The sequence below is a fragment of the Hevea brasiliensis genome, chromosome 13 (assembly GCF_030052815.1).
Source record: "Hevea brasiliensis isolate MT/VB/25A 57/8 chromosome 13, ASM3005281v1, whole genome shotgun sequence".
NCBI lineage: Eukaryota > Viridiplantae > Streptophyta > Magnoliopsida > Malpighiales > Euphorbiaceae > Hevea > Hevea brasiliensis.
The window spans coordinates 71,260,343-71,287,825 of NC_079505.1; the positions used below are offsets into that span (position 1 = coordinate 71,260,343).

The 27,483-nt window shown below is 38.0% G+C and overlaps 2 protein-coding genes across 4 annotated transcripts; one reads left to right on the plus strand and one right to left on the minus strand.

Annotated features, from left to right (window-relative positions):
* Positions 1-7,166: 7,166 nt before the first annotated feature.
* Positions 7,167-14,105, minus strand: LOC110644939 (DNA-damage-repair/toleration protein DRT111, chloroplastic). Its single transcript, XM_021797919.2, has 2 exons — positions 13,026-14,105; positions 7,167-7,739 (listed from the first exon to the last, which is right to left on the minus strand). Exons 1-2 carry the CDS (start codon positions 13,848-13,850, stop codon positions 7,446-7,448), a joined length of 1,119 nt encoding a protein of 372 aa, XP_021653611.1. The 5' UTR covers positions 13,851-14,105; the 3' UTR covers positions 7,167-7,445.
* A 181-nt stretch (positions 14,106-14,286) lies between these two features.
* Positions 14,287-18,627, plus strand: LOC110644945 (uncharacterized). Of its 3 annotated transcripts, none has more exons than XM_058132193.1 (2): positions 14,287-15,190; positions 18,293-18,627. In XM_058132193.1, the coding sequence occupies exon 1, from the start codon at positions 14,455-14,457 to the stop codon at positions 15,187-15,189; it is 735 nt and encodes a 244-aa protein (XP_057988176.1). In that variant the 5' UTR covers positions 14,287-14,454; the 3' UTR covers position 15,190; positions 18,293-18,627. The 3 variants fall into 3 exon arrangements, with proteins under 3 accessions (XP_057988176.1, XP_021653617.2, XP_021653616.2); XM_021797925.2 differs by lacking the exon at positions 18,293-18,627 and adding an exon at positions 17,781-17,981; XM_021797924.2 differs by lacking the exon at positions 18,293-18,627 and adding an exon at positions 17,799-17,981.
* Positions 18,628-27,483: the final 8,856 nt, after the last annotated feature.

The following is a 27,483-nucleotide window of genomic DNA, read 5'->3' on the forward strand; positions in this document are numbered from 1 at the left end:
GGCAGCCCTAAGGAAGGATGAGGTTGATTGTTTTAATGAATTTAGAATGGATAGAAATTATGTTTAAGGTATGAATATGCATGGATGTTGAATTAGTGTGCTAATTGAGGTTTATGGATAATTTAAATTGGACATTAGGGTTTTGAGAAGTGAAACTTGGATTTAGCTTATGGAATTGTGAAAGAACATTATAAGGGTCAATTAGTGACCATTTTAGGTATGTTGACCATGAATTGGACTGAAAAATAGTATAGCCAAGTGAATGTGTAGGCTGCCTTGTTAGTGTGAGAGGACTGAAAATTCAGTCCACTTGCACACCATAACTTTGGCTGTAGGTCCAATTGATGTTTGGCCAATTGGACATGAAACTAGGCTTATAATGACACATTTTTTCTGAAGAAACCATGCCCAAAAGACCAAAGCAAGAGGACCAAAACTTGGCCCCAATCCGATCCCCGCAATAAAGACTGCAGAAATGACCAAATGAACAGTAACTGTTCATTTGGCCATAACTCACTGTAAATTTGGTCAATTGACCTGAAATTTTTACAGCAACAAGTTAAGACATAGACAAACAACTTTCATGAAGAAACCTACCCCAAATTATGACCAGAACCTAACCCAAATGGCAGTCACAGTTACTGTTCAAACCTGCAACTCTGCAGATTTTCATTTGAGCAGCAATGTTTGGAGGACTATAACTCTCTCTAGAAAACTCGGATTTAGGCGATTCTTGAACCGATGAAAACCTAAGGCATAGTAGAACATTTCATATGAAGAAAGTTAGACCAAATTAGGAACTTAACTTGGTCAAATTACTAACCAAAATTGGACCAAAATCTGCCAAAACCCAAAATCTCAGCAAGAACAGTACACGTGAACAGTAAACTTATTTTGGCCATAACTTGAGTTACAAAACTCCAAATGGAGTGATTCAAAAAAAGAAATTCAACTAGACAAAATAAGAAACATTTTCTATGAAGGAAGTTTTGTCAAATTCCAACAGTAAATCGACCAATGAAACAGTGCAACTTCGGAGCACCAAAACCGAAAATTGGCAATTTTGCCAAAATGACCTAAGTTTTGAGAAAGTGACCAAAACCAACAAGTTTTAAATGAAAAATGTAGTATGTTTGAAGTGCCAAAGTCAATGTACATATTTTCTATGCAAAAGTCAACATTTTAGTTGACTAATGAAGTGAATAGTGACATGAAAACTTGAAATAAGCTTGGAAATGGATTTGGTAATTGATTCCAACAAGTTTTAAAAGCAAAATGTGGTACATCGGGAGTGTTAAAACCAATGTACCTATTGTCTATGCAAAAGTCAACATTTTTGTTGACCAATGAGGTGAATAGTGACACCAAAACTTGAAATTCAAAATTTGAAATTAGAAATGCATCTAGGGGACTTTAAATTGCAATTGGCAATTAATACTAGTAAATGTTAAACTCAAAATGTGGGATCTTGGTGTAATTAGAATTAATATATCCATTAAGTATAAAAAGGTCAACATTTTGGTTGACTAGTATGGTGAATAGTAATCAAAATGATTAGTGAATTAAGATGAAGACCTAGAACCAATTCTAAGCTTAAATGCTTAGAATTGTATGACAAATATGGACTATGCATCCTAGTCAAAATTGTTAAAAAGAAATTTAGGCCATAAATTTGAAATCCATGAAATATTCATGGATTACTTGAAACATGAAAAATAAGTCACCTAATTGATGTGAATAGATAGTTAGGGCATATATGCCCATCACAAATGGAATTCATAAAATATTAGTAACTCAACTTGAAATATAAAATTTGTAATTACATAAGTAGACTCTTGAATGTATAAAGGAGAAAGGAAAAATGTTTTGAATACAATGGTACATGTGAACCATTGTTTAGAATTGGGATCAATATGAATAACATAATGAATGGATAAATAAACCATATTAATGTATGAATGAGACATTAGTTTCATTATTGTAAAGAGGAGAAGTATTTTGAGTACAATGGTATAAAAGGATAATTGATGTGAATTGTGATCATATAAATGATCAAATGAATGTATGAATTATGATTGAAATTTATCATGAAATAATGAAGTCATAAAGCACAATATATTAATATTTTAAAGTATCAAATGCCCTAGTATACCTAACAAGATTGGTTTTGATAGTTTGGCATGCCAATAGGGTATTGTGTTAGCAGTACTGCGAAAGGCTTTATGCCTGTATTCATGGCTTTATGCCCGTATTCATGGCTTTTATGCCCGATTATGTGATATCATGGCTTTTTAGCCATACTGACTGCATACATGGTTGACGTTCTGCGTCCCATGGTATGACGGCCCGAGGCACCGCGGTGTCGGTGCCAACGACGTTATCCATCCGATCGTCTAGTATAGGTTACTTGGGCGATCAATTAAAGTATTATTCAATTCAGCTAAGTTAAGTTAAGTATAATGAAAATCCGAGACAATTAAATTAAGTATTGAATGAATAAGCAAAAGAGATTAGCAAAAGAAACATAACAAAAATATAAATTGCGTAACTGCATGGACTTGAAATACAATACAGATAGAATAAATTATATACCCGCTAGTATTACTGAAAAGTTATAAACTAAGCACTTCCAAAGAGAAACAAACTAGTATATAAGATCGTTGATACTGGAAATACCATACCAAATTAAATTGATTCTTGAGTATCTGAATTATCATTTATTTCTTTCTTTACTTGTATATATTATTTCTGGTTATATTATTGCACCACTAAGCAGAAATGCTTAGCGCGATGGAATTGCTTCCTCGCGCAGTCTTGAAAGGTAAAACCAGATGGTATCGATCGAGATTTTTGGAGTCGGATCTGCAGAAGTGTCAGAAGAGTTCAAGATTGTCACCTCCTCAGCAATGCATGTAGATAGGGCTCATTTTATACATGTTATGTATATTGTTCATTCCTAGCACATTGTAAATTATTTGTATATCTTGTACAAAATAAACTCATGTAATTAACCTATGAATTATGGAAGCTATTCAAAGTAAGTATTTTAGTATGTGAATTGAATTTGAGTTATAATGAGATTATACTTGTGAATATTGAGATATTGAAAATCTAATGAGATTTCTGAGAAATCTGAATACTGTATTGAGATACATTATGTTTGAAAATTTTTGAGACTATTAAGTTTGAGAAATTGAGTATATATTGAAATTGTCTTTGGCGAGTTCGTAAGAATCATAGTCCAAATTACAGCCGACACTTTGTCGGATTATCGTTAAAATTTTTGAAATTTCCAACTTAGTTAGACTTTGATAAAAGTAAAAATAGCCTAAATCTTCAATAAAGTTTTTGAATAAATAAATCAAGGACTGTAATGAAATCAGATAAAATAGAGTGCTCCGGCACACTGAGTGGCATAACTTGCTCGGCTACACTGTAGTCGGGTAAGGGGTGTCACAGTCCGGCCATAAAATGGACCTTTCAACGGGGAGTTTTTGACTCACCAGACCTGTAAACACAATAAATACTCAATTGGGGAGCTCAGCTCACCCTCCACATACTCATCAGCATAAAAATAAATGGGAGCTCAGCTCCCTCATCCAATCCATCAAACATGCATAGAATATTAAGTTTACAGGTCCAAAATAATAATTTAGTTTACAGACCCATATCAAATAAACATTTCTAACACATGCGGAAATCCTAAGATTTAACAAGTTTATACAAACGTTAATAATCGACCTGCGAGGAAGAAAGCAGGTTAATCTCAAAAATATCCTCCTGTGGCCTGAAAAAATATTGAACAGGAGTGAGCGTTCGACTCAGAGAGTAAAATATCAATTTTAACTATAATCTCTATAACTATCTAAAACTAATGCACCCTATAGAGTGAAATGCAACATCAACAACATTTTCACATCATAACATCATAAAGGTAATTTGGAGCACTCACACACCCAGTGATATCAATCATAATATATGGGAGCTGATCTCCTATACAGCTCTCTTAAATTCAACCTGGTGCCAGCGAAGAACTCAAGCCGGACTTTCGCTTAATAAACCAAATCGGGGGTCCCAGCGAAGAACTCAAGCCGTGACTATCCCCCGAAGGATCGGGTCCCAGCGAAGATCTCAAGCCGTGACTACCCATCTTATCCATAGTCCACACCACATCACACGCACGCCAACGCACGCACACTGCTCCAAATTACCACAGCAACATATATGGCACTTTCACAGTTATGAATGCAACACAAATCGTGCCTAAAGTTTATCTAGATAGATATATGCATATAAGTGATGCATGGGCATGCTTGAACATATAATAATAGTGAAATTACAATTAAAATTAATATTTTACTCACAGACTTGACAACGGTTACTGTGGCGGTTGGGCGGAGGAAGAAGGCTGTCCCGGCTCACCTGACAATTACATTACAATTATTTAATACAAATGACTCAATACAATCAAGAAAAGACCAAATACGTCCTAAGTCGTGCCGAAAAACCGGCAGAGTCTCCCCTATACTTAGGACCTACCCAACCTGCAAAAGGGTCCAAAACACACTTCTATATTCACAACCCATATATCCACAACTCAATCTCATCACACAGCCCCTCCTGGGCCCATCAAATCAATCATCCATCACAATATGTAAAATTTCAATTTAGTCCTTATAATTGATCATTTTTTCAAAAACTACCCAAATAAGCTCTAAAAATTTTAAAACTTTGCCCCGCGATCCTTAGCAATATTACTAGGCTATTGCAAAAAGAATCATAATTTTCTAAGCTACCACGAATATTTTATGGATTTTTAATCCTATTCAAGTACTAGAAAATTACGAAAAAGCAAGGTTCGGGTTTACCTTTGCCGATTCCGACTCCGGGGACGCGCTCGGGACGTCTGATAATTGGGGGGGGGGGGGGGGTAGCCAAAACCTCAATCCAGTTCGGAGACTTTTCCGGTAGCGGGTCTGTCTGGCCGAAAATTCACAGACCCGGACAACTGTCGAATTTCCGCGAATTGAGGATACCTACACGAAGCCCACAACACGGGGGTTAGTACATAAATTTTTCAGAATTTTCTAAGCTCATTTAATACTCGAAAAAACATTGCGAAGTTCCGCGGGACCCACCGAAAAATGGTGTCGAAAAATTTTGAAATTTATATCCCCACGAAGCTCTCGACGAGTGGAGCGCTCTGGTACTCTCGGTTTTCTCGTGGGGTTCACGGTTTGCGAGAAATCTAGCCCGAAAATCAAAATGGGCTAAAACTTTTCGGGCAAAAATTGGACAAACTGCTCAATGGATTTCGGTGTTCTTGGTGTCTATGGAAAGCTCTCGACGAGTAGATGAATTTAGATACAAGACCCGGTCCGATTGATGGCCGGATCGGCTGGATTTTGGCCGGGAAGGTGAACGGTCGCGCGCACGCGCGCCGCTTCGAGCCGTCAGTTTGCAGTGTTGCGCCGGCGGCCTTGGGGCGGCGCGCCGGCGTGGTGGGGAGGCAGGGGAGGTGGCGGCGCGGCAAGGGGAGGAGGGAGGAGAGAGAAAAGAGAGAGAGAAGGGGAGGAGGTCAGACGCACGCGGGGAAGGGAAGAAGAAAAAGAAAAGGTCGGTCCGATTCGATCGGTCCGATCCGGTCCGGTTCGATTCGGCCGGTTCAATTCATGATACAAAATTTTTTTGAATTTTTACTCTGCCTCGGGACCGAAAACGAGGTCCAAAAATTTCAAAAAAATTTCAAAAAACTCAGAAAAATTTGTAGACTCCAAATATATTTTTAGTTTTGCCACGTGGTCTTTAAATTAATTTTTAAAAATCATCAAAGTTTATATTTTCTAAAAATCGAACCCGATTTTTAAAATCCGAAAAATATCAAAAAAAATCCTAAAATTTAAATAAAATTAAAATACCAAAAATGCTCATAAAATAATAAAATTTAAAATTTTGGGCTGTTACAGTTTTCTTCTTTTTTTTTTTTTTACCAAAAATAATACTCCAGCAAAAATCATTCTTGTTTTAGAAAAAATTATTAATGAATGAAATTTCCCAATTTCTTAAACCTTTATTGCTTTTACTATTGAAAAAAATTCCAAGGCACTTCGTAGAAAAATATTTTGAACTGTCTATAAAAAATTTTAAGCAGACTGAGGAGATGAATACCAAGCCCTCTCTAAATATCTTCTTGATGATGGTATCATGCAATGTGTTTCCTGTGCTCACACACTCGAATAAAATGGGCGTGCTGAACAAAAGCACCGACATATAGTCGAGGCTGGAAGAGCTCCTTTACATCATGCATCTATGCCACATAAATTTAAGACTTACGCCTTTGATGCAGCTGCTTATATTATAAACTATCTTCCATCCATTCATACTACTCCATCTACACCATATGAAATCCTGTTAAAATAAAAATCAAATTATATTACATTGCGTGCCTTTGGCTCTGTGTTATCCATATCTTAAGCCTTAACAGTAAACATAAACTAGATCCTAAGCACAGCTTTGGGCAAATGACCCTGCCTTATATTGATTGTCATCAAATATACATACAAGTACATGCAGGTTTATTACCAAGTGATAAATATAAGATACATGCAGGTTTGTTAGCAAGTGATAAATATAAGATACATAGGGATCGCTATCTGTACCATGTATCTGATAAGGATAGCTATCCCTATGTATCTTATATTTATCACTTGCTAACAAACCTGCATATATTTGTATATATATTGGATAACAATCAATATACGGTAGTATTAACAAAAAAAAAAAAAAAAATCAATATACAGTAGGGTCATTTGCCCAAAGCTGTGCTTAGCCTCACATAGTATCAGAGCTGTAAATTGGCTCACAGCACCCCAAGAAAGACGTCCATCGTGCACCTCTCTTCTTCTTCAACTACTCTCTCTCTCTCTCTCTACCAAATGCTACACAGTACCTTTCCATTAAGCTCACTTCTAGCAATTACTTGCCGTGGCAGGCCCAGAACCTACCCTTACTGAATGGCTACAATCTAGCTGATCATATAGCACCCAATGCCTCTCCACCAAATCCAACTCTTGCTGATAATGCCCCAAATCCTGAGTACCTTTTGTGGTGAAGCGTTGAATGAAATAAAATAATTAATACTCATTAATTCTATTAAATCTCCAGAATTGATAATAATTTACCCTTAAAGAATCCATAAAAGGAATTCATGATTCATGAGCAGAGGGTGGGCAAAAGCTGTTCTCTTGTTCATAAAATAGTAACAATTCACCATTAAAGTAATGGTTAATTTCGTTAGAAGCACAATTTTAACTCCAACCTAAATTACTTACAACACAGTTTACTTCTCCCCATTGATAAACTGGGAACCCAAACAAGAGTCCATTCCAAGTTTCAGTTTATCCCAAGTAAAGAAAATTTGGCAAGCTATTGAATTGAAGCATCTGTCAAAAACCTGGGATTTCACCAGGCATGGGAGCCAATTCGTTCTTACTGAACCTTTCCTCGTCATAGAAGGTTGCACGAACCACATTACCTCCAAAGTACCGACCATCGAGATCGATCAATGCTTTTGTTGTTTCTTCTGATCTCTCAAACTGTACAAATATTCTGACTGCCTCATCACGGGGGAAGTTTGGCTCTGTTATCTCAAATATGAGAACCCGAGTAACCGTCCCATACTTCGAGCACTCGGATCCAACCTCCTCTTCTAGCTCATCATCTACCTCACCAGGACCCACCTGCAAGAATATGAAAACATCAAAAATACCCAAACTCCCATTTCTTCATCAAACATCAAGCACATACACAACATTTAATTTTAAGACACTAAATTGCCTATCATGCATAAGTTTTTTTTTTTTCAAAGAAAGGAACTGAAAGATAACGAAATTGTAACAAACTCAAATGACAAAATTACATTGAAAAATCCACCTCAGTGGTCATTAAATAAATTAACATGATGCAAGGCAGAAAATAGGTCATTGCACACACTACAACTGTAGCAAATACAATTTTATCACCACTAGAACAATCAAGGCACAAAAAGAGAGAAACTAACTTGCTAATCATGCAATAAAGTTTTCTCACTGAATCTCAACTTTGCTAGGAAAGCAGACAGAACAACCCATATTTACCAGTGTTTCATTTATCTATGAAGGAGCAGACAGCCAATCAATAATTTCAAATAACCGATCCACCAACTATTTTAGCAGAGGCATTACAGAGTTTCAGAGTGAAGAAGAGCCACAGTCCGTAGAAGGATTGCGTCTAACTTGTCATCTATGGTTTTCCATAAATGGTCGATGGCTAATTCAGCTTGAAAGAAACAGTATTGACAGTAATCAGGGTTGCAGAAATCACAGGATCTAAAAAGATAGCAATCCATTCTTCATATTGCAACCTCACTGATGTCTACTCATCCCATGAATTAAAGCTTTTCATTTGAAGAAAAATTCCAGCAAACCACAAGCTCCATTACAGCTGCAGCATAATATAAAAAAGACTCACTATGATGATTGATGGTTTCTTCAACTAGAGATGATTAGAAAGGCCATGCTGATACAGGATTGCAGTTTCTGTTTTCACCAATACTCCCACAGATTGCAGAATTTATAAGTGCGGTACTTGCATCAATAGCATAACCAGATAGCAAACCATCAAAACCATGAAATTAAGGATCTTTTCACTTTTGTTCAAACTTATGAATGTATCTTTTTTATGTGAAACATGTCAAATGCTTTCTACCATGCTCTTCTTCTTCTTCTTCTTCTTCTTCTTCTTCTTCTTCTTCGATAAGCAATAATCCCAAGCACTCTCAGGGGCATATATGACAAACAACCAATTTGTCATAAATTAAGTGGGATCAAAAGCCAGCCACTCATTTGATCAATCCTCAATTCCATTTTTCTCAAACAATGACATCTAAGTTATTAGAAATTATATGAAGTTAAAAAGAAAAAGCTTTTTGCAAATGAAAACTGATCCTGACACTATTTATTTGAAATCCATAGAAGTACCCTCTGTCCCTATCTAGGGATTCACATTTAGCAAAAGATTATGATAAAGAGGATGGCACTCCTTCACAAACATTCAGTGCATAATGTTCCTCATCATCTCCCACCCCTTGTATATTGTTGTACACAACAGTATCCTTCCGTTTTCATAGCAAACAAGTCTTCGAAAGTTAGGCCATAACCTAGAAAAAATGTCAAAAGGATATTTAACATAAATTTCTAAGTATATGAAACTTATTTTTCATGATAATCCACCTATTTCACAATTCTTTTCTACACTTATCACCAGGTCGATAGCCTCTTCAGTCTTCAGGGAAAAAATTTTCCTAGATCATTCCCATGTCTTTGGGCATAACCTCCCCCACAAGACATTATGGTCTTAAGTTTCCTTCTCCAATTACCCAAGGACACACAATTAGGCGAACACGATAACAGATCCCACTATCAAGGTGTTAAACAAGCAAACAATATTTTAATCGGGTCCCTACAAATGTTACTTCCCCAAAATTATCACAACAAATAATCCTAAAACTTCCAAAAACATAAAATATAACAATTTTACTCTAGTGATCTGAATGAGCTGTTAGAATGCTAGTTGTGATTGAGTGATTTGAGTATTGTGATTGAGTTGCGATTGAGTGAATTAGTGTTGAGATTTGTGTGTTTTGTTTATGTCTGTAAATATGTGTTGTAAATGTGTAACATGACATTCTTGGTTCATGTGTAACAGTATATATACCCAGAGGCTAGAGGGAGTAATCAACCAATTTTCTTTTGTTTCTTCTTCTTCTTCTTCATTTTCCACATGGTATCAGAGTCGGGTCATAATTTCTTCCTTTGTTTATCCACTGCCTTTCAAGTTAGTAGGGTGAGAAAGATCTTCTAACATCACCACCCTCCTCATCAGCATTGCAGGCTACCAACCAGCTTGTCCCCAAAAGCTCGTCATTGGAAAACTAGTCCTTTGCTCCCTTGTGCCACCGCAAGCTCTGCCCTCTATCCCACACATTGGCATGTAAGAGAGCGTCAGCTGCCATCTTCTGGCCCAAATTTGACTGATCGTCTTGCCTTGGAGAGGTGCCTCCAGCCAGCTGATACTCATCACTTGTGTCACTTGAATCCTCAGCCTTCTTAAGTTGGATCTCAGTTCTGCTTCCTCATTTCTGGGTTCCTTGGTTTCTCACAGCAAACTTGCCTTGGTTTGACCTTTTTTTTTTTCTTTTTGCTTTGCCTTGGTTTCTGGTTTCCTTGGGTTATTGTTGTTTCTACTGCCCTCTATTATTCTGGATTGCATTGGGTGTTGGTGTTTCTACTGCATCGTTTTTATTACTACCTCAGTTTCAGCTCTTAAACTTGTTTTAAATCAAGATTATCGACTGCCCAAACATGACTGATAAGATGGCCTCTTCTGGCACAGGTGCTAAAAACTCTAAACCCCAATTCTCATTTGCTAGATCTAGTTCACACTTACTAATGTTAAATTACAAGGTAGCAGTAATTTTAAATCTTGAGTTGCATTGTAGAATTATGGTTTATAGGACAAGGGTATGATGATCATCTAGTCAAAAACTCTAGTGATATTGTCGCTACTGATCGGATGACTTGGATAAAAATTGATGCACAATTATGCAGTCTCATATGGCCTTCTCTCGACCCTAAGCTGCTCACCATTTTTTAGTCCCATAAAACCCATTGTAGGGTTTGGCTTAAAGCTAAAACACAATATGCAAATAATATTCAAAGCATATATAAGGTTGCATCAGACCTTGTCCACTTGCAGCAGAATCATCAAGACACTGCAAGCTATTTCGGTCAAGCAGAAACATTTAAGGATGAATTCAATTCTCATATGCCATTCACAGATAGTCTCATTGACCAACAGAGGGACAAATTTTTCAGGGTCCTAGCCTTGACAGGACCAAATCTTGACTAGTCCAGTCATTCCTACCCTAAATGATGTTTCTGCCCACCCGACTCTTATGCATCTCCCCGACTACAAATAATATCACTAATATAAAACCCACCAACTCATCCGTGTTGGATGTACAGTCTAGTAATCAACAGGGACATAATGGATCTCAAAAAAGGGAAGGCCAAGGATCAAATCACACTGTACTTATTGTAATAAAGGCAGTCACACACATGACGCTTTTTTTGCCTTCATGGTCAAACCTTGGAATCACATTGTACTTATTGCTACAGAGGAGACCATACTCGTGATACTTGTTTCACCCTTGATGGGCGATCCTCACACTACAACCAACCTCCTAACATTGGTCGTCCCGCCCATCCTGCTCTTATAGCACAATCCAATGTTGATGGAAGAATACCTAACACAACAAATCAATTACATCATCCACTTTGACTTCAAACAACGGTCATCCTCATCCCTTATGTTTGCTGACCGATCTGGTAATTCCTCCTCTTGTCCAAACCAGTCATTTATTGGACTGTGGATCCTAGATTCAGAAGCTTCTAACCACATCTCTAGTAATGAAACCTCTTTTCTACCCTTATTTCTCCTTCAACTCTTTCTAATATCACTTCAGTTGGGGAAGCTCATCCTTTCTCTTCCATTCCTTAAACTTCAGTTTTATTTGCTCCTAAATGCCCTTATAGCCTAATCTCCATTAGTAAATTAACAAAATGCCTAAATTGTTCTGTCACATTTATAGCTGATCCTGTTTTTGTACAGTTTATATAGGTTTGCACTCTTGCACTATAGCAGTCAATAGTAAAAAACCAGTGATGATAACCACCATGCAATAAACAAGAGATGATAACCACCATGCTCCTTTCAAGAATCACCTACCTACATAATCCTTAACATGGGGAAAAAAACACACACACACGTGCACACACACTAGGCAATGCCCTAATGATTACTTTACCAGGCTAATACCACGTCTAATCTGAGTGAACACTGCAGCAACAATACTGACAAACCAAGGTAGTTAAAAGCCTAAGGTGCACTTAAAGTGATGCATCAACCCATCGCTTAAAACACAAAGCGCAAAAAAGCGCTCGCTTAATTGAAGGGCAAAACTATTAAAAATTAACTAATAATATAATATGCAAACAAAATAGTCTTTTATATAAAATTTAAACTCTTTAAGAGAAAACATTCAAAAGTTTTTAGCAATCAAATTCATCGTCACAACCCAAAGCACTTCACTAGATTTCGCATCAAAATCCTCAACACTTCCATCTTATCTCCAAAATAAGATCCATTACCATCAAAATCTTTATCTAAATCAGTCTCAACATCTTCCAATGTTGGCCTTGAAGTTGAGGCACTATCCGCTTTGCGCTTTAAGCACAAAAAGCCCTTGCTTCACTAAATGCGCTTTCCTATTTGTAGCTATGCTTTAGTTAGTGCTTTTTGCGCTTATGACTACACTATGACAGACACATCATTACTCACTGAATTATCAATTCACTTAAATAGCTAAATGTATCACACTCTTGTGCTGTCCCAAATTCAACCACTTCTCCCCCCGCCCCCCGCCCCCCAACAAAAAAAGTAACAATAACCATTATGCACCTTTATCGATCACCTGGCTACTTAGGCTACAGAAACACAAAAAGAAGTTAGTCAAGTCCCTAATGTTTACCAGATGAAAACTATGCCTGACATCAGTGAACCTCTTAGTATTGCAGCAACAATAGCGACGGTTGATTTAATTATTGGACAGACTTTGGTGCCTACTAAAGAAGAAAATTAACACAAATAAATGAAACAGATTGACGAGGCACTAGAAACTGCAAAAACTATTACTAAACTTGAATTAGTTTCATTTCGTTAAAGTTTCCTTTTAACGTGCATATTATTCCTTGCGTATTTCAGAAATAACAGAAATTACTTTTCAGAATAACTAAATGTTAGTCGGATATCCTAGTTGCAACCATTTAGATAAGTTGAGTAAAGATGGGTTTTCATAGGACCACAAGCAGTAATTCTGGATGGTTTTCAAACACCTGCACACCAAATAATACAGAATGCATACATACCATGTTCCTGAGCATCAAAACCCGAGTAGGTGGTCCATTGAAATTCACACTCTTCACCTTCTTCTCTGGTTTTGTCTCACTAGCATTCACAATCACTCCAGCTCTACGATCAGTCTTCTTTGCCATCAATGGTGTTGTGATCCCCTGCTCCTGTTTCCCAAGACCTTGTCCCTCCTTCCAACCCATCTTTGCCATCATCCTTTGCGCAGCAGTCATTTGTCCACCTGCACCAACCCCCAATCCACCAGTTTCCGACTTCCCAATAGTAAATCTCTCACCGTTACTTGGGGGTGATGGCGACCTTGGGACAGCACCACTCATCGCTGCGCGCCTCCTCCAAGCTTCTTCCCCTGAAATATTTCTGTCCCTCTCTCTTTCCCTGTCCCTCTCTTCCCTCTCCCTCCTTTCTCTCTCCTCCTCCTCTTGCCTCCTCCTCTCAAGTTCCCTCATTCTCTCGGCCTCCAATGCTTTCCTCTTCTTCTCTCTCCTATACTCTTCATAATCATTCGGCCTCGCTGGATCATACTCCTCAATTACCACAGAAGTAACCCCCACGAGCGCCGGTTGCGCAGGCTCTTCCGGCAGCACAGTGGGAACCGGCGCCACTGCTGGGGACGTTATGTTTTTGGATGCAGAGTTTTGGCCTTTCGTCTTGTTTTGGGACTTTAGGATGGTTTGCGGCGTCGCCAACGCTACGGAAGGTTTGCGGAGGGTTGGCGGCGCCATCAAGGTGCTGCTCGACCAGACCGTGGACGAGTTGGTAGCGGATTTATCCTCCTCCGCCGACGAGGGGGGAGGGAGGTCACCGTACAAACCACCCAACATTTTGCCACGCGACGATTCCCCCTACTGGTTGCTTTTAATAATTCAAGAAAATACCTAACAAAGAGAACCCTAGGAATCGAATCACAATTTCTTTAATTGGAAGGAAAATTGGAATGAGGATGTGAAATTGGTGAAATTTATTAGGGTTTTAGAAAGGAAAATTAAGAAGAGCAATAAGGGAAGTGTCTACTTCAGGACTTCTGCTGACTGCTGAGGCTGATGATTGGCCGGTTCTCTATTCGAGATCTCCTGTCGCCCTCAACAAAACGCACCGGTTATAGTGGAAGTCATATGAGTACCGAGTGAGGAGAATTATTTTTTATTGAAATATATTATTTTTATTATGGGCCAAAGAACGTAGTAGGATCCATACAAACCCGGCCCATTTATGGCTAAAACCCTAATTCTTTCATTTCGTTCTGTCACTGTAACTACTGGAAGTCCACACTCTGCAAATCCCTCAATTTCTTCCTGGCCAAACAGAAACACAAATACAGCCAAACAGAAACACAAATACACCCAATTACCAACCCTTTGATCAGACGATAATAAAAACCCCTAAACAATTGAATTTGATAGAGAAAACAGAAGAAGAAGAAGAAGAATGTTTCGAATCACAAGAGCTAGACCTCTGTCGCCACTAGCCCACCAATTCATCCAACGATGTTCTGTGAGCGGAACAGCCAAAGGCAAGGCCAAAATGAAAGATGGTCAACCCAAGAAACGCAACAAAATATCCGCTAAGAAAGGCTCCAAAGATCAAGATCCTTCTAAGTCACCTTCATTCTCGCGTCAAGACGCCGAGAAGTACCGTTTGTACGAGGAATGCATCAATGCCCCTACCCCAGTTCGTTTCCTCAAACCCAAAGAACGAGCGCGTGAAGCCGAGCGCGAGAAGTTGGGGCTTGAAAGCCAGGAGAGGAAGCGCGAGAAAGAAATTCTCAAGAAAGGAGGCAGGCAATCCATGGGAGTTCCTGATGAGCCGATGATCATGGGAACTCCTGGATTGGACCTTATAGCTCTTGGATTGGTGGATGTGGATAAGATACCCAAGTATGAGCTGACTGAGGAGGATGGGAAGAGATTGGCCAAGGAGTATAGCAGAGTTTTGATGAGGAAGCACAGGGCCAGACAAGCAGCAGAGTCGACCCTGTTGAGGTTGAAGAAGGAGGCCATTGAGGCATTGCCAGAGAAGTTGAAGCAGGCTGCTTTGGTTCCAGATTTGACGCCTTTTCCAGTGAACAGGTTCATGGCGACCCTGACTCCCCCAATTGAAGGATACATTGAGAAGGTTAAGGAAGCAGCAAGGAGAAGCTCAGGGAAAGAGAAAATTAGATAATGTGAGTGGAGGATTGTGATTGCTTTTGTTTTTTTATTTGGTTTAATTGATTGTTCATTTAATTGCATCCTCAATTCGGTTCTCAGTTTATGATGTATCAGTAGCTGGATTGAGGGATATTGTTCGAGCTAGAGTGGTAAATTTGATTTGTTTTATTATTTGAAAACAATTCCTTGCGGATATTATTTATGTCCATAATATTAGTATTTGAGTGGTCCCTTTGGTTTGATTTTTTTCTCCTCACCAACATTGATGCTTGAATTCTAGCAAATAGATCAAATATGGATAGATATTATAGGATCATAAATTGATCATATCTATAGGATCTTTCTTCCCTCTGAAAATGCAATAATACCTTTATAAGATTAGCTGAACAGAAAGGATATATTATCATTTCTTCAGACTGCAATTGCTGGAAATGATCTTTTGGAAATGACTAATCTCAGTTAGTCTGCCAACTTTTGGGAATAGATAACTAGAACTTTGTCTGTGGACTTGGAGAGTATGATAGAATAAGTAACACAGGCAGTTAACAGCTTGACAACATCAAAATGTGAATGATGATTTAATTAACCCATGCCATAAGGTTGATTAATATTTAATTTTCATTGGTCAATGCATGAACTGAGTTTTTCTCTGCAAGCAATTGATTCATGTGACTGTGTTTGTTGTCAAATGATTGAGTTCTGATCTGACAATGTGCATAGTGGAACAAAAAAGAAAGATGGAAAAGTTGGTGGGGAAGTAGAGTGTAGAAACTAATTTTCCATGATTGGTATTGTAGAAAATTGAGAATTTAACAAATAGAAAGTATTGATTGCTTGGGTGGCATAATTATTAAAAGCGCAAGGTGCACTAAAGCTTTAAGGGGTTTTGTAGCCTAGGTGCATGGCGCAAGACACTCGACTGAGTGATATGAGGTGCAAAGAAATAAATTTTTATAAAAATTCAATATTACGAAATTTCGTAATAGATTTAAGAAATTACTATTCAAATTTCAACCTTTAGAAAAAAAAAAAAGAAATTAATATTTTCAAAACAAATTGAAAAAAGAAATTCCATGACATAAGCTTTAAGTAAACAAATTAACTACTTTGAAAAAAATGAATATACAACAAATTAACTACTTTGAAAAAATTGAATATACGCTCATATTTTTTAAAAAAGATTATCAAAAATTTAAAAACAGGGCTGGAAATTTATAAAAAAAATTAAAAAAAAAAAGAGAATAAATTCAAGATCAAAACTGGGTCAAAAATTCTCCAAATAGAAAAAGAGCAGAAAAGGTAAGAAATTCAAAGAAAAAATTGAAAAAAAAAAAACACCAGAGCAGAACAGCAATGGCCCGATACTAAAAACAGGGTCAGAATGTTAAAAAAATAAAATAGAGCATGGCTGAGAACAAAGCAGTTGCTAGGGTAGAGGAGAGAAAACAAAAGAAATTCAAACAAGGCAAAGATGACACCTATTAAAAAATGGAAAGATCTGCAGTGGGTGACCTATGAGTGGCATTCTAACAACATTTTTCTGGTGATGGAGATGAAACTTCCGACAACTATCAAGGGCATCGGTATTGGATTCTGATAGATCATGACATTTCGAGTCTGTTGGTACTTGGTGGTGGCCTCTAGGTATGAGAAAGCTCACAAGAGGTGAAGGTTTATGAGGCTTGAATTTTTTGGGCCTGGTGCCTCTGTTAGTAGGTGTGTGCCTCAATATGTTTAGATAGAGTGTATAGAGATTTTTTTTTTTTTTAAGTAAGGTAAGGTAAAATAATGGAAGATAAGGTATCAAAATCTCCTCAATCCACCAATTTGGTGGGTTGAAAAAGTGAGGTTTTTGAAGGTTTAAAAACCTCCAAAAACCTTACGCCCTTTAAAAAAACCTTTCTTCCAAATAAATTCACTACTTTACCATACTTTTTACCTCTAAAAACTTTGTCCCAAACAGAAGTCACCCGCCTTTGAGGTTTGGAGGCATGGACCCTTGGGCCTGATGCACCTTGTGCCTTAGACGCCCCTTTGATAGCACTGTTGGGTGGCTGGGCACATGTTTCCTCATCCTCTAAAAAAATTAGGGTGCAAGAGCAGAAAATGTAAGGAAGAGGAAGTTTGATTGGTCTTAGAGTTTATAAATCTACCTCTTCTTATGACAATATTGATATTCCATTTGAGCTCATAAAGGTATAATGCTGAAACATATTTTATTTCCTTTCACTTTTCTTTCCTACCAAGCATGTGAAAGAAAACTATATTTTCCCTCTTTTTCCTATCCTTGTATTCAATATATCTTGCATTATATATATTCATACATATGCTTATGCTTGCATTTTTTTGTCCCCCTACTACCGCCAATGTGGGAGACAGTAGCAGGTCCTGTTGTATGATTGTGTTGTGACTGACAAGTAAGGTGGTCTGTGTTTCCATTTTGTTGTTCTTTTGTGCCGTTTATTATAAGCTACTGTGTTATTTTTGCTGTGAATAGATAACCCAGGCACAGCGTACAACTGTTACATGAATTTATTTAAATAGATATTTTCTTCATAGTTTCTTTGTATTGCAAGCGGTGTGATTTATATTTACATCTTTCAGGATTATATTTTTCTGCAGATGGAGCTGTCTAACAAGTGAGATAGTGAATTTGTAGAAGAATGGTTGTATTTCAAGCCAGAAGGCTTCTTTTGCAGTTTAACAAAAGCATTGAAAACCAAATGCAATAATAGTGTAAAAACTATAACTCTTGGTCTTTCAGCAATTTACAGCTTTAAATTTGATTGGCTTTTTTATTATCAATGCTGCAGTGATCTTAATGATTCTGCTTAAAGGGGGGAATACGAGTAGGTTAGTTGTATATCAGATCCTTGAACCGCTCATTTAAACTCTCTTGAAGCTTGCTTGTGGTATTGGCAAAGCTAGGGATTATTCTTTTTGGAATATTTTTACTTAATATCTGATTGAACTGGATCTTGAGAAGCTGTACTACGAAATTGCATATCATTTATGATACTCGTGATGCATGTTACATTGGCAGAATTCTACACAAAAATGAAAGTGCAATTTCCATGGTATTTTGCCTAAGCTGGCCAATTAATTCTCTCCTGCAGGTGTTGGACTGCAAAAAATCTCTTCTTCCAGGCAAACATGCATAAGAGTAGGGTAGTAACATTGGCATGCTGCATATTCAACAAGTCTAAACTCTTAACCTCAGACTGTGTGTGTGTGTGTGTGTCCGTTTGAGAGTTTTTTTTTTTTTGTCTTTTTTTTTTTTGGACAATGGAAAGAAACAAGAACAGCTCAACTTACATTTGTGTCACAGTGAATCCTACAAGAAAGACTCAATGTCCAGTTCCAAGAATGAGCATGGATCAGGAACATCATAGTTGTTCAAAATCTGAGAAGACGTTAAATTTGAATGTTAACCAGAAAGGAAATTTACTAATGCTATAAGAACATGATAAACCATAATCAATATATATATTTGATTTGGATGAAGAAGGAGAATATATTTAAAGTTGAAGCTAGGGCTGAGCATTATTCGGTTCAAACCGAATAAATTGAATCGCACTGCTTTAATTCGGTAATTCAGTTTGATTTTTAAAATAATTCAGTTCGGATTTATATTATAAAAATTTTTGTTATTTTGGTTCGATTCAGTTTTTGAAAAAAAATTGATTAAATGAATCGAACTAAATAGTTTTATTGATTTTTGAATTGATTTATTTTTATGGAAAATTTATAAATTATATGTAATTTTATATATATGAATTGTTTAATTTAATTGATTAATGGTTGTTAGGTTTAAATCAATGTCAAATTTAGACTAAATAACTTGAAAATTAAGTCTAAATTAAAAAATCAATAAAAAATAAAATCGATCGGTTTGAACTGAACCGAATTGAAATAGAACAATTTGGTTTGATTCAATTTTTCATTTATTTCGATTCGGTTTAATTCGATTTTTAAAATATATAATTCGGTTTTCATGATTTGATTGGATTCGGTTTGAACCGAATACTCATTACTAGTTGGAGCTTCTATTGGAAAGGCAAATACAAGAGAGACTAACAAAATACACATCACCATAAATATAAGTACATTTATACTTGAAGTTAGTAAGTGTACTTATATTGGTTGATTTAATTTGTATATGCTGCTTTTGTAATTATATTTAGTTAATTGGAAATTTTTGAGGTTTTTTTTTTATGAATTATCTTTTATTGGAGACTATTTGAGATTGGGGTTTATTAATTTTATAATGACAATAAATTGCAATTACTAAGTAAACACAAATTTGCTCCTTTAATTTTCCATAAATATTACATGGCAATATTTACTTACAAATTTTTTTTTCTAACTTGTTTAATTTTTTTATTTTTTTTGCTCTTTTAGCATTGCAAAAAATATAATTATTATAATGCTCATCATGATTGAGATCAGTTAAGATGAAAAGTCTTGATAGGAATTAAAAATTGCTAGTTTTAACACAATTTTTGTTGCACATGGACAATTGATTTTTTCCAAAATTATGTATAATATAAAAGATAATGATAAACATAGTATATAATTTCTTTAAGTGTATGTAGATTTAAATAATAATTATAGATATAAAATATGGGATTATCTCTCATGTCCTCCATAAATTTCTCACTTATGTTAAAGATTGTACATGTCACGACCCAACTTATGGGCTGGACTGGCACTAGGACCTAGGCCAGCCTAAAGCCCTCGAGACCCGTAGTAAGCCTAATTATTCCTCAACCCAACTCTAAGGTCTATTTGGGCCCAATTTCAAGAATTTAATCGGACAAAGTCCGACCATAAAATGAACAATTTAATGGGGAGTTTTTTACTCGTCCGACCTGTAAACACAATATATAATAAATTGGGAAGCTCAGCTCACCCTCCACATAATCAAAATATCATAACTCAAATGGGAGCTCAACTCCCTCATCCAATACCATCATGCATACAGTTAATAATTTTACAGGTCCAACATAACTTTTATAATATAGACCCAAAATAAAAATAAATGCTTCTAACACATGCGGAGTCTAAAATTTAACTCAATTGTACAAAATACATTAAATACTATTAATGGATCTACAAAGAAGAAGAGTAGGTTAGCCACAATAAATAATCCTCCTGTAGCCTGAAAAAATAGATGAACAAGAGTGAGCGTTCGATTTAGAGAGTAAAATACCAATTTTAATTATAATCTCTATAGCTATCTAAAGCTAATGCACCCTGTGGAGTGATATGCAACATTCTCATAATTTTCATACAATTTATATCATAACAGCAAAAAGGCAATTTGAAGTACTCACACACCCAACACTGTCAAACAATAAATATATGGAAGCTGATCCCCTATACCTCTGCCAGCGAGTGTCTCTCAAGCCGGACTTTCGCTTAATAAACCAAATGCGGGGTCCCAGCGAGTGTCTCTCAAGCAGTGTCTATCCCGAAGGACCGGGTCCCAGCGAGTGTCTCTCAAGCCGTGTCACCCATCCTGTCCATATCCAATACCATACCACACACATGCAACGCACACACACTGCTCCAAATTACTACAAACAACATCCATGACACTTCAACAATTATGAATGCAATATAAAATATGCCTAGTGTTTAACTATATAGATACATATTTATAAGTGATGCATAGGCATGTTTGAACATATAATAATATCGAAATTATAATTAAAATTAATATTTTATTGACAGACTTAATCGAAGTCACTGTGGCGGCTGGGCGGAGGAGGAAGGCTGTCCCGGCTCACCTGACAATTTTATTACAATTATTTAATACATTTGACTCAACACAAACTAAGAAAAGACCAAAGATGTCCTAAGCTGTGCCAAAAATTTGGTAAAGTCTCATTTATACCTAGGACCTACCCAACCTGCAAAAGGGCTCAAAATGCACTTCTATATCCACAAATCATATATCAACAACTCAATCACATCACATAGCCCCTCCTGGGCCCATCCAAACAGTCAACAATCACAATATGAAAAATTACAGTTTAATCCTTATAATTAACCCTTTTGCAAAAACTACCCAAATGAGCTCTAAAAATTCTAAACTTTGTCCCGCGGTCCTTAGCAATATTACTAAGCTAATACAAAAGGAATTATAATTTTCTAAGCTACCACGAATATTCTATAGATTTTTAATCCAATTCAAGCACTAGATAATTAAAGAAAAGTAAGGTTCGGGTTTACCTATGCCAATTCCAACCCTGGGAACACCCTCGGGACATCTGAAAATGGTGGGGTAGCCAAAATCTTGACCCAATTCCAAGACTTTTTCGGTAGCTTGTTTGTCCAGCCTGAAATTTACAGATCTAGGCAACCGTTGAATTTCCATGAATTGAAGGTACCTACATGAAGCCCACAACACAGGGGTTAGTATATAATTTTTACGGAATTTTCTAAGCTCATTTAGTACTCGAAAAAACACTATGAAGTTTCATGGGACCCACCAAAAAACGGTGCAGGAAAATTTTGAAATTGGTATTGCCACGAAGCTCTCAACGAGTGGAGCACTCTGGTACTCTTGGTTTTCTCGTGGGGTTCACGGTTTGCGAAAAATTTAGCCCAAAAGTCAAAATGAGCTAAAATTTGTCGGACAAAAATTGGGCAAACTGCTCGATAGATTTTGGTATTCTTGGTGTCTATGGAAAGCTCTCGAGGTGTAGATGAGGTTTGGCACAAGACTCGATCCGATTGGTGGCCGGATCGGCCAAAATCGGCCCGGGAAGAAGAAACGACGCCCGCGCGCAGGGAGGACTTTGCGCGACGTTTTCGGCCGTCTGGAGCGTCGGCCGGCGGCGAGGAGGTGGCCTGGAGGTGCACCGGCATGTGGGGGAGGCTGGGGCGGTGGCTAGCCGGTGAGGGGTGGAGGGAGGAGAGAGAAAATGGGAGAGAGAGAGAGAGAGAGAGAGAGAGAGAGAGAGAGAGAGAGAGAGAGAAGGCGTCGCGAATGCGCAGAAGAGAAAAGAAAAAGAGGAAGAGGGCCAGTCTGATTCGAATGATCTGATCAGGTTCAGTTCAATTCGGTCGGACCGATTCAACTGGTCTGATTCAGTTCAGTTCAATTTGATCGGTTTGATTCATGATACAAAATTTTGAATTTTTACTCTGTCTTGGTACCGAAAACAAGGCCCAAAAATTTCGAAAAATTTTAAAAAACTTAGAAAAATTCGTAGAGTCCAAATATATTTTTAGTTTTGCCATGTGGTCTTTAAATTAATTTTTAAAAATCATCAAAGTTTTATATTTTCAGAAAATCGAACCCAATTTCTAAAATCCGAAAAATTTCAAATAATTTTCTAAAATTTAAACAAAATAAAATATTAACATCTATCAATAAAATAATTAATTTAAAAATTAGAGGTGTTACATTCTTCCCCTCTTACAGAAAATTCGTCCTCGAATTTTATACAAGGAAGAATAAAATATCAGAATTACACATTAAATAGATAAGGGTACTTACTGCGCATGCCCTGCTCTGACTCTCAGGTGCACTCTTCCACTAACTAGCTCCTCCATAAAACCTTAACCATAGAGATCTGTTTTGATCTTAGCTGTCTCACTTGGTAGTCCACTATGGCTACAGGTTGCTCCTCAAACGTCAAGTTTTCCTTTAGCTCTACTATATCCGGTTGTAACACATGAGAATGATCAAGTATGTATTTCCTGAGCATGGAGATGTGAAATACAGGATGAACATGAGAAAAGTTGGGTGGTAACTCCAACCGATAGGCAACTGCTCCAACTCTATCAGTAACCTCAAAAAGTTCAATATATCGAGGTGCCAACTTGCCCTTCTTTTTAAATCTCATGACTCCCTTCATCGGAGAAATCTTTACGAATGCGTAATCGCCTACTACAAACTCCACATCCCTCCGTCTGGGATCTGCATAACTTTTCTGCCTACTGAAAGCTGTTTTTAATCGTTCCCTGAGTAAAGGAACCATCTCTAAAGTGTACTACACTAGGTCTATATCCTGCACCTTCGCTTCTCCCATTTCCATCCAGCACTGAGGAGACCTACACTTTCTGTTATATAGTGCCTCATAAGGTGCCATCCCTATGCTAGAATGATAACTGTTATTGTATGCAAACTCCACCAAGGGTAGCTGATCATCCCATTGACCTCCAAAATCCAAAACACATATGCGAAGCATGTCTTCCAGTGTTTGAATTGTCCTTTTGGACTGCTCGTCTGTCTGAGGGTGGAAAGCGATACTAAAGTTTAACTGTGTGCCAAGTGCCTCCTGCAACTTCCTCCAAAATCGAGAAGTGAACTGGGGCCCTCTGTCAGATATTATGAAAGCAGGAACTCCATGCAATCTGACTATTTCTCGAATATGGAGCCGGGCGTACTGTGCAACAGAATATGTGGTCTTCACAAGCAAGAAATGAGCTGATTTAGTTAGACGGTCTATAATTACCCATATCGAATCATATCCCCGTGTGGTACGAGGCAACCCAGTCACAAAATCCATAGTAATTATTTCCCACTTCCATTATGGGATAGGGAGTTCTTGCAGCTTCCCTAACGGCCTCTGGTGTTTAAACTTCACCTTCTAACAAGTCAAGCACTTTGACACAAAGTTTACTATGTCTCTCTTCATGCCATTCTACCAGTAGCTATCTTTCACATCATGGTACATCTTGGTGGAGCCTGGGTGGACATTGTATAGTGTATAATGTGCCTTTCACATGATTTCATTTATGAGATTGTCCACGTCGGGCACACATATCCTGGAACCTTGCATAAGGGCGCCATCATTGGCAAATCCAAACTCACCACCTTCACCCTGCTGTACTCTTTCTATGATCTTCATCAATTGCTGGACTCTGTGCTGGGAAATTCTGACTCTATCTCGCAGGTCTGGTATCATTGAAAAATGGGCCAATAATACCCCCTCATCAAAAAGATCTAAAATCAGACATTGATCCATCAACTCATGTACTTCTTAAATCAATGGTCTCTTCTCCGTTGATATGTGTGCCAAGCTGCCAGAAGATTTTCTACTCAAAGTATCTGCTAATACATTGGCCTTCTCAGGGTGGTACTGGGTGGTACAATCATAGTCCTTCAGAAGCTCCATCCATCTCCTCTGTCTCAAATTTAAATCCCTCCGTTGGAAGATATACTTCAAACTTTTGTGATCGGTGTATATCTCGCACACTTCACTATACAGGTAGTGTCTCCAAATCTTTAGTGCAAAGACTATAGCCACCATTTTCAAATCATGGGTGGGGTAGTTCTGCTCATGCCTCTTTAGCTGCCTTGAAGACTAAGCCACTACTTTTCCATTATGCATTAAAACACACCTTACGCCAACTCTGGAGGCATTACAGTACACGGTATATCCTTCACCACTCATCGGTAATGTCAACACAGGGGCGGTGGTTAGACACTCCTTAAGCTTCTGGAAACTCTCCTCACAATCATCTGTCCAAATGAATGGAACATTCTTCCGAGTTAACTTAGTTAGGGGAGCTGCTATCCTAGAAAAATCCTGCACAAAACGCCTATAGTAGCCAGCTAGACCCATAAAACTTTGCACCTTAGTGACTATTGTAGGCCTAAACCAATTAGTTACAGCCTCAATTTTCTTGGGATCCACTTAAATGCCTTCATTAAAAACCACGTGTCCCAAGAATGAGATGCTTTCTAGCCAAAATTCACATTTTGAAAATTTGGCATATAGTTGGTGCTCCTTCAAAGTCTGCAACACCATCCTCAAATGCTACACGTGTTCTTCCTCGGTCCGAGAGTATATTAAAATGTCATCTATGAATACGATGACAAAACGGTTCACGAACGGCCTGAACACCCTGTTCATCAAGTCCATGAAGGCCGCTAGTGCGTTAGTGAGTCCAAAAGACATCACCAAGAACTCATAATGACCATATCTTGTCCTGAATGTTGTCTTAGACACATCCTCATTCCTAATTCTCAACTGATGGTAGCCTGATCGTAGGTCTATTTTGGAAAAAAATCTAGCCCCTTGCAGCTGATCAAACAGATAATCGATCCGAAAAAGTGGATACTTATTCTTCACAGTCACCTTGTTCAGCTGTCTATAATCAATACAACCTCAAGGACCTATCTTTCTTTCTCACAAATAAAGCAGGAGCGCCCCAGGGTGAAGTGCTCGGACGTATGAAACCCTTGTCCAAAAGCTCCTGTAGTTGCTCCTTTAGCTCTTTCAATTCTGCTGGTGCCATCCTGTAAGGCGGCATTGATATGGTGTTTGTACTCGGCACAACATCAATGCAGAACTCTATTTCCCTTCCTGGTGGCAACCCTGGAAGCTCCTCAGAGAAGACATCCATGAATTCTCTGACAACAGGAACATTTTTTATGTTAACACATTTTACAGATGTATCTCTCACCAATGCCAAATACCCTTGGCATCCATGCCTCAACATTTTTCTAGCATTAATTGCTGACACCAAATTATATGGAGCCACGCTCCTGTCACCATCAAAGCTAAACTCTTTCACACCAGGTATATAGAAATATACCTTTTTATTCCTACAGTCTAAAGTGGCATAATGAGTTACCAACCAATTCATTCCCAAAATTACATCGAAATCCATTACTAGTAGAGGAACCAAGTCTGCTGGGAGGATCCTTCCACCCATTACTACTGGGCTACCCGGAAAACCATATCCACATCTATGTTATCACTAAGCGGGGTAGCTACAGACAAAGGGTATTCTAAAGTTGTAGGGTTTCTACCCAATCTCATGGCAAAAACTGGGGAGACAAATGAGTGCGTAGCACCCGGATCATTCAAAACACGAGCCTCACAGGAACAAACTAGAATAATACCTGCCACAACTGCATTGGAAGCCTGAGCATCCTGTGGGTCAAGGTGAAAACCCGAGCTTGACCCCTACCCTGCGTTGCAGAACCCTGATATTGACTTCTACCTCGTGACCTGCCTCCAAATCCACGTCCTCCTTGTCCTCGTACATCGAATCGATCACCGCCATGCTGGAAGTACCAGGATACCACTAACGAGGAACATTTGTAACAGAACCCTATGACCCCATCTGTGGCTCGTTGAACACTGGACATTCTCTAGCAAAGTGACCCTGTTGGCCACACTGGAAACATACTCCTGAACCTATCATACAAGGTCCTGAATGTCCTCTTCTACACTGTGTGCAAGGCGCCAAGGAGGATCCTGAACTGCATCCGAATCGCCAGTAATCGAATCAGAATTCACCGCTTGGATCCGCACTCGGTGCGAATCCTTGAGATTTGTGTTTAAAACTACCCTTCTTGTTGCTTTTACCTCTTCCTCTGTAGTGACTTTGGCTGCCACTATCCGTGGTACCCATGTAGGGAACACCTGAAGAACCTTCTGCTTTATTCTTTTTTGCTCTTCCACTGTCATCTCCTGTATAGCTAATCTCAATCTGTCGGGCTTGATCAACTACCATATTAAAAGACTAATCATACATCATGGCCAGGTTTGCATACCTTCTGTCTAGCCCCTTTAGGAACCTCTTTACCTTCATATTTTCTGTAGCCAGTGCTGTAGGGGCATACCTGCTCAGTTCCAGAAATTTTGTAGCATATTCATCTATAGATCTGCCATTCTACCTTAAGGCCTCAATGGCCCACTGCTTTTGATCTCTGAAACTTTCTGGCACAAACCTGTTGATAAACAGTTCCACAAACTAAGTCCAAGACAAACCTTCAATCCGAGGTAATATATAGTCATTCATCCATTTCCTAGGCACAGGCCCCATGACATGCTGCACACACTCTATAAGGTTCCTATTAGTCAACTGCAACTCCATCCCTGCCTGTTTGCAGAAATCCAAAAATCGATAGGCATCATTTGACACATCATAAGTACCAGGCACTAACTTCTTGAAATTAATTATTTGTTTGTAAGGTTCCCCTCTTAGTGCAGTAGACTGCTGCTGTTGGGGAGGGTGGACCATATACAGTGCCATCATGTGACACCCCTTACCCGACTATAGTGTAGTCGAGCAAGTTATGCCACTCAGTGTGCCGGAGCACTCTATGTTATCTTAATTCATTTTTATCATAGTTTTGAAAATAACTTGTGAAATATAATTCATTTATTGAAATTGTAATTTATTTGAGGTTCCGAAAATTTTATAGAAAATCCGGCGGAGTACCGGCTAAAAATGGAGAAAACAGTTCTTCGGAACCTGTGAAAAACACTTCCTATGATCATATTCAATCAATCCCAACTCCAATTATCAACAAAGTCTCAGAATAATTTCA